Source organism: Oryza brachyantha, chromosome 3 (assembly GCF_000231095.2).
Source record: "Oryza brachyantha chromosome 3, ObraRS2, whole genome shotgun sequence".
Lineage (NCBI taxonomy): Eukaryota > Viridiplantae > Streptophyta > Magnoliopsida > Poales > Poaceae > Oryza > Oryza brachyantha.
Window position 1 is genome coordinate 18,423,033 of NC_023165.2, and position 14,798 is coordinate 18,437,830.

General features: G+C 41.7%; 1 protein-coding gene across 1 annotated transcript; it reads right to left on the reverse strand.

Moving 5' to 3' along the window:
- Nucleotides 1-7,755: 7,755 nt before the first annotated feature.
- Nucleotides 7,756-13,099, reverse strand: LOC102702182 (GDSL esterase/lipase At5g55050-like). The gene is made up of 4 exons (XM_040522406.1): nucleotides 12,689-13,099; nucleotides 10,236-10,360; nucleotides 8,545-8,793; nucleotides 7,756-8,450 (listed from the first exon to the last, which is right to left on the reverse strand). Exons 1-4 carry the CDS (start codon nucleotides 12,966-12,968, stop codon nucleotides 7,980-7,982), a joined length of 1,125 nt encoding a protein of 374 aa, XP_040378340.1. The 5' UTR covers nucleotides 12,969-13,099; the 3' UTR covers nucleotides 7,756-7,979.
- Nucleotides 13,100-14,798: the final 1,699 nt, after the last annotated feature.

Below are 14,798 nucleotides of genomic sequence, written 5' to 3' on the forward strand. Positions count from 1 at the left end.
GTGGAAAAAACAACTATATGTTATGCTTATGTGCTCTTATTGTTTCTAGGAATTTATGAGATTGCTTAGCTCTTGGTCTGAACTGCAGTCCAGTTATTATAAGAGGAAAATAAGTCATGCAGTTTGGTTTAATCTACAAATGGTACTACCAAGGGCGAAGAAGCGTGCTAATAATTCATGAACACCAGAAACTATCCAAAGAGTACAAGTCCAATCAAGACCACAATCTAATTATTTTGGTCCAATAAAGAAATCGGTCTAATTAGGTTGGTCCAATCAAGATTGCTAAAATGAAATTCCATGATTGGTTCCTGAGTGTGACAAAATAGTGTAATTGCTACTCGGATGGATATTGGTAGCAGCCGGGTTCTTTTCCTATCATCACTATATTTAAATGGCATGCAAGTGCTTCTATGTATTCCAATAAAAAGAAATCTAAATCATGCCTTTGAATTTAATCAGGTTGGTCACAAGCCTGAAATGCATATAATATAGGAGTAATGTGTAGAGGTATATTAGCTGCAGTTACACTGCAAGTGAACTAATTATAACCTCAAGAAACCAGCCCTGCTGCAAGATTTCAAGCCCCGCCGCAGCCCGCGTATTAGCTAGCAAGGCAATGGCTTCAGGCGCCACTCCATCTCAAAGGCGCAGGCTGTGGTCATGAAAAGACTTGGTATCATCGGCGAGCAGGTCTGTTCAGGGAACTGAGCGATAGCGGGTGATTTCAATATGATCACCTCGGTGACTGACAAAAGCAACTCAAGAGTGAATAGAAGGCTAATGTCAGCTTTCAGGAACACGCTAAATCGGCTAGAACTGAAGGAGGTGTACCTATTTGGCAGGAGATTCACCTGGAGCAATTGCCAGGAAAGACCGACGATGGTGAAACTCGACAGAGTTTTTGTTTCGGCTGAATGGGAGGAAACCTTCCCCGAGGTACACCTCCAGGCTCTGAGCTCTTCGGCCTCGGATCATTGCCCTATCCTCCTTTCATGTGGGGGTCTGCCCAACAAGCCAAGGCGATTCAAATTCGAGAATTTTTGGGTGAAGCTAGATGGATTCCAACAAGTGGTACAAGAAACCTGGGCAAGGCGGGTTAACAGCGAGGATGACTACGTAATTCTTTATGTCAAAATGGCTCGGCTGGCTAGGATGCTTAGTAAGTGGGGACAAAGGAAAATTAGCCAAATCCGGTTGCAAATTCAAACGGCTCACGAGGTTATCCTCAGGTTGGATGTTGCAGAGGAGAGCAGGAACCTGACAGCGTCTGAGCGAGGGCTGCGATCAGCCCTCAAGGGGAGATGCCTGGCTCTCGCGGCATTGGAGCGCATCAGGGCTCGGCAGCGAGCGAGAATCACAGCCTTGAGGGATGGAGATGCAAGCGCTGCCTTTTTTAGACTTAAAGCAAGAGCAAGGCAGAGGAAACTGATGATTCACTATCTAGAGCATGAGGGCAGGAGGGCGTCCACACAACAAGATATGCTAGAAATGGCTAGAGTGTACTTCCAGGAGATGATGGCTCCGATTAATGGGGAGGGGGTCAACCTGAACCTGGGGGAGTTGGGTGTGCAGACGGCATATCTTGGGGAACTGGATGTGCCGTTCACAGCGGAAGAGGTCCGGTCGGCGGTGAAGGAAATGCCGGGTGACAAGGCACCGGGGCCGGATGGCTACACCGGCCTATTCTACCAGACTTGCTGGGAGACCATCAAGCCGGAGGTAATGGTGGCTGTGCAGAAATTTGGGGCGGGAAACTCACAGAACTTGGAAAGGCTGAATAGTGCTACAATTGTGCTTTTGCCAAAAAAGGAATCCCCGACGTTGTTAAAGGACTTTCGGCCAATAAGTTTGATACATAGCTTTGCCAAGCTAGTAGCCCGGATGATGGCAACAAGACTGTCGCGCAGAATGCCGGAGTTAATCCCCTTCACCCAGTCGGCATTCATCAAAGGCCGATCCCTGCATGAAAATTTCCTGTTTGTGCAACGGTTGTCCAGGCGGTGCCATGTCAAACGCAAGCCGATGGCCCTCATGAAGCTTGACATCTCGCGAGCTTTTGACTCAGTTTCCTGGCCCTTCCTCCTTTCTCTCCTGCAGCACAAGGGGTTTGGGCCGAGGTGGTGTTCATGGATTTGCTCTCTCCTCCTCACATCTTCAACAACAGTCACGATGAATGGGGATCGGTGCGAGACAATAAGTCCCTCCAGAGGCCTACGCCAGGGGGACCCTCTTTCGCCATTGTTCTTTGTCTTGGTAATGGACGTTCTGCAGTCGCTGATCGAGAAAGCCATGGCGGATGGAGTGCTCGGGGGGGTTCAGAGGAACTGGCGATCACCTTCCATCTCTCTGTACGCCGACGATGCTGTCATCTTCCTCAAGCCGACAGCTAGCGACGCGTATGCCGTGAAAGCAATCCTTGATGTTTTTGGGGCTGCATCGGGTCTGGCCGTAAATCTATCCAAAAGCACAGTGACAATGATCAGGTCTTCCGTAGAAGAAGCAGAGCTGGCTCAATCCATTCTAGGTTGCAAACTGCAGCCGTTCCCGATAACCTACCTGGGGTTACCTCTCTCCCTCTACAAGCCAACAAAGCTAGAAATCCAACCTTTGTTGGATAGATTCAGCAAGAAGCTTGCTGGGTGGAAACCCAAGTTCCTATCCACTGGGGATCGGTTAGTGCTGATTAAATCAGTTCTAATGGCTCTTCCCGTGCACTTTCTCGCGGTCCTAGAGCTGCCGCTGTGGGCGCGCAAAAGCATCGAGAGCAGATGTCGGGGTTTCTTATGGAAGGGGCAGGAAGAAGTAAATGGGGGCCATTGTCTTGTCGCCTGGAACACAGTTTGCACGCCTGTCATGAACGGGGGTCTTGGGATAAAGGATCTAGCACTACTTGGTAAAGCAATGCGACTGAAATGGTTAGCTCTCTGGCCGGAGCAGCAGGAGCAGCCATGGGCCTTGCACCCGGCCAAACCCGAGACGGAGCTGGTCGACCTATTATATTCAGGAACCAGGCACATAGTTCGTAGTGGCAAGCAGACAAATTTCTGGCGCTCCGACTGGTTGCCAAGTGGCAGAATTGAGGTCACTAAACCACTACTCTACAGCTATGTAGAGAAGCCTGGGAAAACAGTGGCAGAAGGTTTGCATGATCAGGCCTGGGTAAGGGACATCATAGGAGCCCCTTCTAATGAAGCTCTGGCAGAGTACTTGTTGCTCTGGGATGAGGTACAACAAGTTCAGCTAATATTATTCCTAGTAAATTAGGCTAGATATTCTATAGATCTTAGTTGACTATCATTTGGTTATGGTCAGTGATCTTTGCCAACCTGCATACTTGTTATATTTATATCAACAGAATAGCCGATTGCTTTACTTCATTGCTTACACACCAATCAGTTTTATTTATTTAGATCAATAGTTATTTATATTGCATTGGCTTAATTATGAGGATTTCGTGTAAATTGGTTGTGGCTGATCGTAACGCATGACTCATTGTTTATTTAATTATTATTCAAGTATATCCATAGTGGATTTCTAGCTGATCTAAACTTTTACTAGCTGATTATTGACCCTATCGGCTAAATGCCACCACATTAATATCCTATCGGCCGGGTTCTCAGTAACCTATCAGCTCAATAGCCGATCGACATGTTTTATTTTTTATCTTGTCAGTCCATACTTTCTAAGAATTTAGGTATTGCTCTGGAGCGATTTAGAAGGCTCCAAAACTAACGTGTGTAGATCAATTTTTGACATCAACGGCGCGGTGCAGCCACCGCCGTCTCTCCCGGCCACCGACGTGTCTCCTGCCCGTGATTTGTTACCGGCTCTGTACAGATTTTTATGTTTGATTGCGTATTGAACCTATGAACAATGGATATAGCATTACTTGGAAATAATATTTTTCTGTTTGGCTGTGTACAATAACAATGTATTATCTTTTTGGCAGCATATTAAAAGTGAAATCGTCACTTGATAAATGGGCTTGCAACTGTTAAAAAATATTTCCAGGAAGAGATCTTCTTAATTGAACTAATCATCACAGTGGGTTTACAACAGCTTCTTGATTCCTTAGGAAAAGAATAGATACCATGACCCTCATCTTTTGGCTTATGTTTATGCTTATAAACCAAAATTTGAATTTTTAAACTTAAATTAGAGTTAATTTTAGGGTTATTGCATCATATTTTATTTTTACATGAAGAAATTTATAAAAAAATTCAACTCTATTGCTATATCAAGGTAGTATTAACAAATTATCTCGAAAACTTATATCAGAATCAAAGATTATTGTTTCTAGCCAAACGGCTCATCAAATTGATTCTGATTATGTCTTGAATCTGATCTATGGAGAATCAGAATCAAATACCATAATCATGACACCTATCAAACAGGCCCCCATTAATCCGGTCTAGTAGAAGTAGTTGAGCAGTGATTTTCTTAAGTGGCATCCTAGTTAGCAAAAATAATTTAAAAATTTATGTGTCTACTTGTCAGTTAAATAGAATAAAAATTTTAAGAAAACTCCTTCTCTCCCTTCTCTTCTCTTTCTCTTTCTCTTCGGTCTCTCCGCCGATGGCAAAGGGGGAGTGGCGGCCCAAGACTAGGCGGTGGAGGCGAGGAGCCTCACCGCCAGTCTAGGGCCTTCTCCTTATCCACTGTCATTGGCACCGTCTTCCACACATCGAGGACGGAGAGGGCAGAGAAGCTGGGGAGCAGCACCTCAAGCCGCCGGCGCCGATGTCGCTATGTCTCTGCTTCACAGACGGCAACTCGATCCCTTGGCTTGTTCCCGAATGACGCGCTACCGTCCTGGCTGCGTGCCCGCTGCCGCAAGATGGCATGGCTCCTGCGAAGATTGGCTCGTATATGAGCACCACGACAGCGCATACGTGCTTGTCGACCTGTTCTTCAAGGTCGCCGCCATGGCGGCGCTTCCCAGCTTGTCCCGTCTCCATGGCTGACACGAGCCCATCGTCGTCGTAGGAAGGCATGAGAAGCCTGAATCTGTCTATGTCGTCTCTCTCTGTCCAAATGCATTTGTCGAAGCTAGCTAGCTAGTTTGTTGCTAAATACTCCATTCATTTCACAATGTAAGACTTTCTAGTATTGACTAGATTTATACAGATGCTAATGAATTTAGACCCATATATAAATTATACATTATTTGACTATCTCTAAATGTGTGTTTTTTTATCATTCTCGAAAAGTATTTCAAGGTATTATAAATTTTAGTATAAATTTTTGGTATATCAAGATATAATCAAGGTATAATATTTCTTAAGGTACCATATATTTTGACATTTGTTTTGGTCCAACAAAAAGTACCTCGAGGTACCGATACCTCGATGTACTAAATCATTTTTCACCGTTGAATCTAGCTGAGTAGGATATGCACGGTTAAATCTAATGATCAGAAATAATTTGGTACCACGAGATACCTGTACCTCGAGATACTTTTCGTTGGACTGAGCAAATCTCTTCTCTTATGATTTAGCTATCCTATCTATCAAGACTCAGTACTGAATTTTGTGTGAAACAAACGCAGTTCTGAACTAAACTGAATATTTTCACAGCTATAGTAACCTGACGAAACACAGAGTTTGTGTTGCGTTAATTAACTACTGCAGCTTTTCTCGGTTCTTCTTTCCGCAAATTATGTACCGATCCTATTTGACCGTGCCATTCCACAGTCGAGCTAGCACCATATTTGCAACTACCACATAACCGAAGAAATAACTGAAGAAACGACTAACCAGCAGACTAAGTCAGTGACCTATTCATCCGTCGTGAACATAGCACGACTCAGATGCATTATTTGATCCGAGAAAGTAGTAACCAATTCAACAACGAAGATTATCTCCATCAAACTACTAGACATGAACGTGGACCTAAAGTGGTCTTATTCTTATATTGTATATAGTAGCATTTTGATGGGCCACATATTGCGTGCAAGTCTCACGGAAATAAAAATATATCCATATATGCTAGTAGCATTTTAATTAGAGCAATTTTACAGTGCAAACAAAAAGTAACAAAAAGTACCTCGAGATACCGGTACCTCGCGGTACCAAATCATTTCTGATCGTTAGATCTAACAGCGCACCTTCTACTCAGCTAGATCCAATGATGAGAAATGATTTGGTATCTCGAGATATCGGTACCTTAAGGTACTTTTTATTGGACCGGAGCAAATCTTTTCTAATTATATACTAGTTACATTGTAATTACATTATAATAATGATACTACAGTTATATTCACGTGATTTTAGCGAAAGAAAATCACATAATCTATTTATAGCAAAGCCGGCGTATATATAATAGACATACTAGCAACGTTCTTTAGCACTAAAAACCCCCTTTCCATGTTGCTGATGTTCTAAGCACACGATTCCTCTGTTTCGCTTCTCTGATGTTTTGGTACATAATGTTGCTGCACGAAAAATAGGTTGCAGACGGCGTACTTTTGAGTTGCCTGCAAAGTTTTTGGATAACCCGAGCACCGAATTGAACTGGCCGCCTGCAAAAGCTATTTCCTACGAGAATTTTACTCTCCTCTTTCCTTTTATATCTCGAGGTACCGGTATCTCACGGTACCAAATCGTTTCTGATCGTTAGATCCAACAGTATACATCATACTTAGCTAGATCCAATGATGAGAAACAATTTGAGACCTCGAGGTTCAAAAGAAGAAAGAATAGGAGTAAAACTCTTTCTACAAAAACCGTAGTCACAGGCAACGGAACTGAGTGAGAAATATATAGGTGGCCAAAGTGGCTTATTAATTTCCCTATGGCCCACCTGCAAACACCATGGGTCTATATAAGCGGGCATGTGGGACTGAGCCAAGATTAATTTTTCCAAGTCCGCACGTTGAGCCCAAACCCTAGCTAGTCTCCTCGCCGACCGCGTCGGCGCGAGGTCATCGCCCTCGCCCCGAGTTGTTGCGCCACCTCCACGACGTTTGCAGACGGCATGCCATCGTCGCCTCCAACAAGCCACTGCATGCCTATGCCACGCCAGTCAATGTGGTTCCACCTCCTAGTCCGTCCTGCCTTCGTACGTTCCTTTATCCAGCAGGTGTTTTATTCGTGTGTGTATATATACATGTAAATAACTTTGTATATATTTCCAAAACTAATTGAATTAGTATCTTGTTGCGCGCGCACTCTTCTTAATATTTCACATCATTTGACATTACATATATACTAACTCGTATGGACAATTGATTGATATAAAAAATAATTATATCTACAGCGATTGATATAAAAACAAAATTAATTGTATTATTGTGCATATTAGGATATGGGGTCTGCCTAGTGATCAAATATTTGAAAATTTTAATCCCATCAATCAAATCCAGTCATTACCATTGAATGATAATTTGAAGGAAGGTATGCACTTAAGTCAAAAATCTTATACATGCCCTCTTCCCCAGCCCCTCGTGCATTGCACACGTATTTGACAGAAGAAAAAAAATCAAACGTTTGATCAATAGTAAAAGTGTAGGATATGTATTTTTATGGGCGGCGTCCCACAATCACTGTCTATAAAGAGTTTTTAGCAGTCGTGAAGCTTAATCGTGCCTATATTTTCGTAGGCGGTGGATGGGTGACGCCACCTATGAAGATGGTCTCTGCAGGCGGTGGAAGGGTGCTCCGATCTACCGCCACCTGTTGCTGTTCCCGTATGTAAAGATATATTGGGATCGTCTTCTATCGTTCCCACTTGTAAATATATGTTTTGGCCGCTTAAAAGCCTTTATATATGGAGTAGTCCGAGTTTTAGAAAGAACATGTAATTCCATGCAAATTCGTGACAAATTACTTCAATAATCAATTGTAATGCATTAATTCCTATCATTCTTTCCTCTAGCAATCGTAGGTATACAACACTGGTATGTTTGCATTTTCCTATGTTGTAACAAGCCTCGCTCGAGTATACACCGTGGATTGCATGCGGCGGTGCGGCGGCTCCTACATAGCACTGAGCTGCCTGACGTTCACCGGGGAGATGAGCGGCGGCGATCCGTCGAACGCGACGGCGGTGAGCTTCCGCGCGGTGGCCTCGGTGGGGTGGTAGAAGTCCCAGAAGACGTAGCCCGTCCGGTTGGCGCAGTAGAAGCTGACCGGGGTGCAGCCGATCTTGGCGTTCATGTCGCCCAGGCCGCAGCACGCCGCCTTCGCCTCCGCGAACCCGTACGCCGCCGGCTGCTGGATGTAGCGGAGCAGCGCCGCGGAGGAGTCGAACAGCGCGTAGCGGAGGTCGGCGTGGCGCTCGCCCATCCCGCGCAGCAGCGACGCCGCCGCCGAGTTGTACCGCGCCGACGCGTCGTTGGCGACGGCGCTGCAGTCCTTGGCGGCGCTCAGCTCACGCAGCGACGGGCAGCACCCCACCGGCCCCGTCCCCAGGAACAGCAGCTTCCGCGCTCCCAGATCGTACAGCTTCTGAAACAAATTAGTCCAATCCAACGCCAAGAACGCACATTATTAGCATCATGGTTTCATCAAGAACTGATGGATGGATGGATCGATCGATCACCTGTAGCTGGCCGGTGAGGGACTGGATGAGCGTGTCTACAAACTGCTGCTGAGGGTCGCTGCTGGCCATGGCGGCGGCGGCGGCGGCGCTGGACCTGGCGTAGCCGATGATGTCGTTGCTGCCGACGGTGATGGCGAAGAGGGATTTCGCCAGGTGGTTCGCCGCCTGAGCCTCGCCGAGGCTCTGCACCAGCGACGCGTACACCTTGGAGTAGTACTCGATCTGCTTGTCGAAGCTGATGCACTGATCCTGCAGCATTTTAACACCAGAAAAATTAAACTAAACCTGGTGCACTGATTGATCGACATCGATCATATAATTATATATACCATGTCGATCGTGATAATCTGTGCAGATAGAAGATTGTTGTGCGATTACGAGTTGTGTTATTATTACTACTTCCTCCATTTCATATTTTAGACTTTTTAGGTTTATTTAAATTTATTCATGTATCAATTCATATGCTTTGTATATTAAGATCTCTCCAATGTATTTTACTGGTAGTATTATACTATCAGTAGAACTAATCTCACTCGTTGATTTAAAAATGTATTTTGGTACTTTGTTAATTAATTGATTAGTAGTATTTTATAATTTTGTTTTTTAACAATAAAGATCACGATAAAAAGAACGATATCATCCATTCCAATTTATACTACAATAATGGGCCAAACGTGTCCCCAAAATAATCTTTTTTAGTTTTGTATAAAAACAAAGGTTCAACAGCCCACTAAAACGTTTCTAAAATAATCGTGCTCCTAATCCAAATATAAAAGTAGCGTGAATTTGAGAACGCAGTATGCACTCCCAATCTCACTTAGCGGGAAGTGAACATTCCGTGGCGCCTTTTTTCGCCGACCTCGCGCCATCTCCGCCGAAGTTTGTCCCCGCCAGGTCCACCCCTATCGCCGAAGTTCGTCCCTAGAGCCGTCCCCTCCGACGCTGCCCGCGGTTGTCGCCGCCCGCTCCGCCGAATACCGCCCCCTCCACCGCCCGCTCCACCGTACCGAAGGCCGCCGTCGGCGCCACCTCTCCGCCACATCCCAAGGCCACCAGCGTCGCCCCATCCGCCGCAGAACGACACCGCCGGTCCATAACTTCTGAGAATCTGTAGTTATAGATTCTGGAAAATGAACTAAGAATCCAGAAGCTGCAGAAGCTGGGCTTAGGAGCTTTTCCAGATTCTCAGAAACTGGCTACCAAAGAGCTGTTTCTCAGAATCTTAAGCTTCTCAAACAGGCCTACGTCGTACTACTACTACTTTTCTAGAGTACTACTGCTACCGCTCCATCTTCTTTTCTAGACAATACTGCTATTCGTTTGCGTATGTCATGTGTTTAACTCATTTGTTGATTTGATCAACTAACTATTTTTATGACTTTTTTTTTTTGGAGTAGTGGGTATTTTTTAGGCCCAATATTTTTAGAAGGCCTCTAATATAGGACTTAATTTTTAGCCCTCTATTGGAGATGCTTTTGTTCGTAGTATAATTTAATCACAACCGTCCGATAAAAATAGATCAACAGCATGGATTAATTTCTACTACCAGTAAAATGCACCGGAACCGGCCCCTTTGTATATGTGTTTAGATTCATTAGCGCACATATAAATCTATATAAGACCAGAAAGATTTATAATATGGAACGGAGGAAACAGTAGATATCGATATCATCGAGAGACTACGTACGCACCTTGTTCGTAGAGTTGAGAACTCCGGCGCCACCTGAAGCAAAGTTGACGCCATTGACGTAGTTAGCATTGCTGCTTGACGATATGGCCAGATACGGTGGCGATGTCGCCAATCCAAGGTTCTCGGCTGCATGCACCAATGTCAAAAGAAAAACCACTTAATACATTTAATTAATTATGATCAGGGATCGGAGAACTGGAGAAGGTCGGAAAGCTTGTGAGATGATTAACGATACATGTGCACGAAAGTTTCATAGAACGCAGATCCACACGTTGAGAGTTATTTTACTATTTTTGGGAAAATAATGGGATGTATCATATTTTTTTTTTATAATTGGTATCTCTAGATAGATACTATGTAGCTTGAGCTACCAAAAAAATTTTAAGAATATTTTTTTGACACCTAAAGTTATTTTCTCAAACAAGGTAAAATTGCCCCATATATAAATAATTTTTTTTTAAATAACTTAAAAGGAAGTCTAAACAAACGCAGTAGAAGAAAGATTATTGAGAAAATTTTTTTTTTCACTTAAATAAGTCGCAATAAGCAAATAATCTTAAATAAAATGGTGTTGTACGTACGGTCGTCACATCACATATGAAATAAACTAAACTAAAGAAGGATTAATGGAAATTGTCAAACTTGAGCGTTGTTTAAAAATCCAAACTAACACCCCATCTTTTCGCTATTGTTTATTCTTATAGCTAAAATTTGAATTTTTAACTTTAAAGTTAGAGTTAATTTTGTTTTTTTCCATCTTAGTTCATTTTTTAGCTTTGGATATTCATATATTATTCTAAGAACATGTATAAGTTTTATTCTTAAATTATTTTTCATTTACAAATTTGCTGTTGGTATTTTTATTCCTTCAAAAAACAAAAAGATGACCCCTAAATAACTTAAGCTAAGAAAACATGCAAAGATATTATGGTTGTGTACCACACAGGGCAATCTGGCCCACGAAAGTGAAATGGAGAATGACAAATTTTGTTCTCAATTTACTGGATTCGCCAACGGACAACTTTTGTTTCACTCTCATGGGATATGACCAGAGAGAAAAAAGAGAACTGTTGGTCCCAGATTACCAGATATGCCATATATGATGTGCTAATTAATTTGCCTATCATTCGCTTGATAATGTCTCCAATTATCTAAAAGAGCCGTTCGAATATGTAATACATACGTACGTATATATCATATCACGTAAAACCTATATTTGAGATTAAAAATATATAAATTGAGACTCTGGCTATGCTCTTAATTTAAAAACAAAAAATTGGCCATGCTCTAGTAAAAGAAGCAAAAATTGGACCTTGGACCACTGCATTCTTTTGGCTCATTGATACTACGGATTCTTCTTGGGAATACTATTGACCCTTACCTTTAGTGTTTTTATTACTATTTTAAGCTTAAGTGAAACTAAGAAAAGTATGGATATATATATATATATATACTTATTAATTAATACTAAATTCCATATTTTAAAAGCAATTAAACAACATAATGAAACACTCCCTCCGTTTCTATTTAAATTTTTTGGTTGCAACGTTTCATCATTTGTCTTATTAAAAAAATATGAAAATATTATTTATTTTGCTGGTGACTTACTTTATTATCAAAAGAATTTTAAGCACGACTTCTCATTTTTATTTGTACTAACTTTTTAATAAGACGAATGGCCAAACATTAATTCCAAAAAGTCAAACATTTTACATTATGAAAAGTTATATTATATTAGTAATAGAGGAGAGAGTTATACTAGCATGAAAAAACTACAGGAGTAATTACATCAATGAACTATCACGTGAACCCTGAAATATATGTCTAATCATATCAGCATATATAGGTGTAACAAACAAAGGAAATAAAAATATCTGGAGCGTGCAAGCAACGTCGAACGAGAACACAAAGAATTGATTACAAGCTATGTCGAATCATTGAGCAAGTAGCCAGCCAGTGTGCATCAATATAATCAACAATTTGTCCTTAGAATGGGAAAAGAAGATGAAACGAGATGAATAAAAATGTTTTCAGCTTTTTCTTTGGTCAATACAAGTTAGCTTGTCACACCATGTGACAGTACATATAGAAGATATTTCATTTCGGGGGATCGCGCGTCTCTATCGCTCGGGAGTAACATCTACGAGCATGATATTGGACATGCATGCTGACTTATAAGGGCCTAATTAACTCGTCTAGCCCCCCTGTGTTTGACCTAATTTAATAGGCTTATTAGTTGGCTTTTATAATTAAGCAATTCCAACACTACGACGGTCAACCTCTGAGACTACATATATATTGACGCACGTAGTGAATCCGGCAGGCAGCGTGCTTCGTCCGGTTAAAAATATTTATCGTCTATAATAAAATTTAATAAAACTTCTAAAATATATTTAGACCATCGATGTTTTAAAATTCTGAGTTTAAATTACGAAGAAAGAAAGTAAAACGCACCGAGGAAATCGGGGAAGTTCTTGCCGTTGCTGAAGCGGCCGGTGGCCTTCCCCCCCGGGTAGTCGATCCCGTTGTGCGGGAAGTCCGCCTTGAGCAGCGTCAGCAGGTGGTTGTTGTTCCCGACGTCCGCCAGCGAGTCGCCGAGCACGTACACCGCAGGCACCGCCGCCGCCGCCGGGCTGCAGCTGGCGGCGGCGAGGACGACGACGGACACCACGGCGGTGATCGTCATCGCCACCAGCGGGCGAGGAGAGGACGCGATCGTGTTACCAGCATCCATATCGATCGATCGCTCGCACGTACGGTACAGCTTGCTCTTGCTGTATAAACTCCAGATTAACCGCAGTACATGCAGATCGATGCTGCTGCCTCCCGGCCGTACGTGCTAGCTAGCTTCTCCTGTTTTGCTGACTCGTTATTTGCACTACCACTTGAGGGGTGACGCGTGCTAGCTAGGCCTTCTATCTGCGGACTTGTATATATAGTGCGGAAGCGCGGTGGAAGAGTGTGGAACTGGATCGAGCTGGCTCGTAGTCGTAGGTTATATTCATTTTCCTTTAGTGAGTACAAATCCAGGCGCCATTTTTCAGTCGTACGTTCACCGACAAATATTGATATCTTTCCTATAAGCAAACCGGCGACCTATCAAAACGTGCAAGTGCTTTCTCATGGCGTGCGTGAAAACTTCATTTTTGTTTCTATGTCCAATGTTGGACCATGATTCTTATTTAAAATTTAAAAAAAAACTAAAAAATTAGTCATATATAAAGGACTATTTATATTTTATCATCTAATAATAATAATAATATTAATCGTTAATAAATTTTAAATAAAATAAAAAGTCAAACATTATAATAAAAACTGAAAAAATAAACTTAATTTAAGACAGGGAAGTATGTACGTAGTACTGTTAGTTTGTGGAACTGGATTGAGCTAGCTCCGTAGATTATATTCAATTTCTTTTAGTGAGTACAAATCCAGACATTTTTCAGTCCTACGTTCACCCACAAATATTGATATTTTTCCAGTAAGCAACACGGCGACCTCAGCAGTGAAGGTTGTCGGCCTCCCTTGCAGGCATGCAAACCTACGTGTTGACTCATTTAATTTTGTCTATACAATGGAAGCGGCCGCTCACTCGATCTTGGTCTCTACACAAATCATAGATATGTACATAGATCGATTTATCCGGTTCCAAATATCTCCGTTCTAGTAGTCTCTATAAGGCCGCGTTCGGTTGTTTATGGGTAGGTTACTTTATCCTGGCACGAAAAACATAGTAATAGATTAATACATAATTAATTAATTATTAATTATTAAAAAATATAAAATAAATTAATATGATTTTTTGAAACAACTTTCCTATAAATGTTTTTTGTAAAAAATACGCAGTTTAGACATTCGAGAAGCGTGCGCGTTGAAAATGACGAGGATAAGTTATTTAGAGCAAGTTCAATAGTATAGCCAACTACTAGCTCAAATTTCTCTATAACCAATCTAATAGCCAATTCATACAATAGTTTATCTATAAAATATCAATATATAGTTCCACATGTCATACACATACTTTGTCTTGGAGCCCGTGTGTAGTTGGCTATAAATTAGTAGCTCATCTCTATTCTCTCCCTTCTTATCTCTTTAAAATTTAAAATATGTTTATAGCCTGCTATTGTACCTGCTCTTACGGGATAGACGAACGCGGCCTAAATAGGCAGAAGTTAACCATATACATATACGCAACTATAGAGCTAAGAGCTTCGACTGACGTAGCAAGAGCTGTACATAATTATAGTACTCATATTCTATTACTCTTAGAGACATATAGGGGTGATTTTTAAATTTTTTATGGAAAAAGCCAAATAGCATATATATTTTTAAAAAATAATAATTTATGAATAAAACTTTTATATATGTATTTTTAACGATCTAAAATCTAAGGTTAGAAAATAAAATTTAATAAAAAATCAACTCTAAATTTAAGGTTGAAAAAAAATAAATTTTGGCCTATAAGCGTAAGTATAAGTAAAAGCGAAATACACTTATTTTCCTTCGATTTGCTACTTGAATATTGAACTTCCCGGTATACACGATGGTTTAGCAATTAATTAAT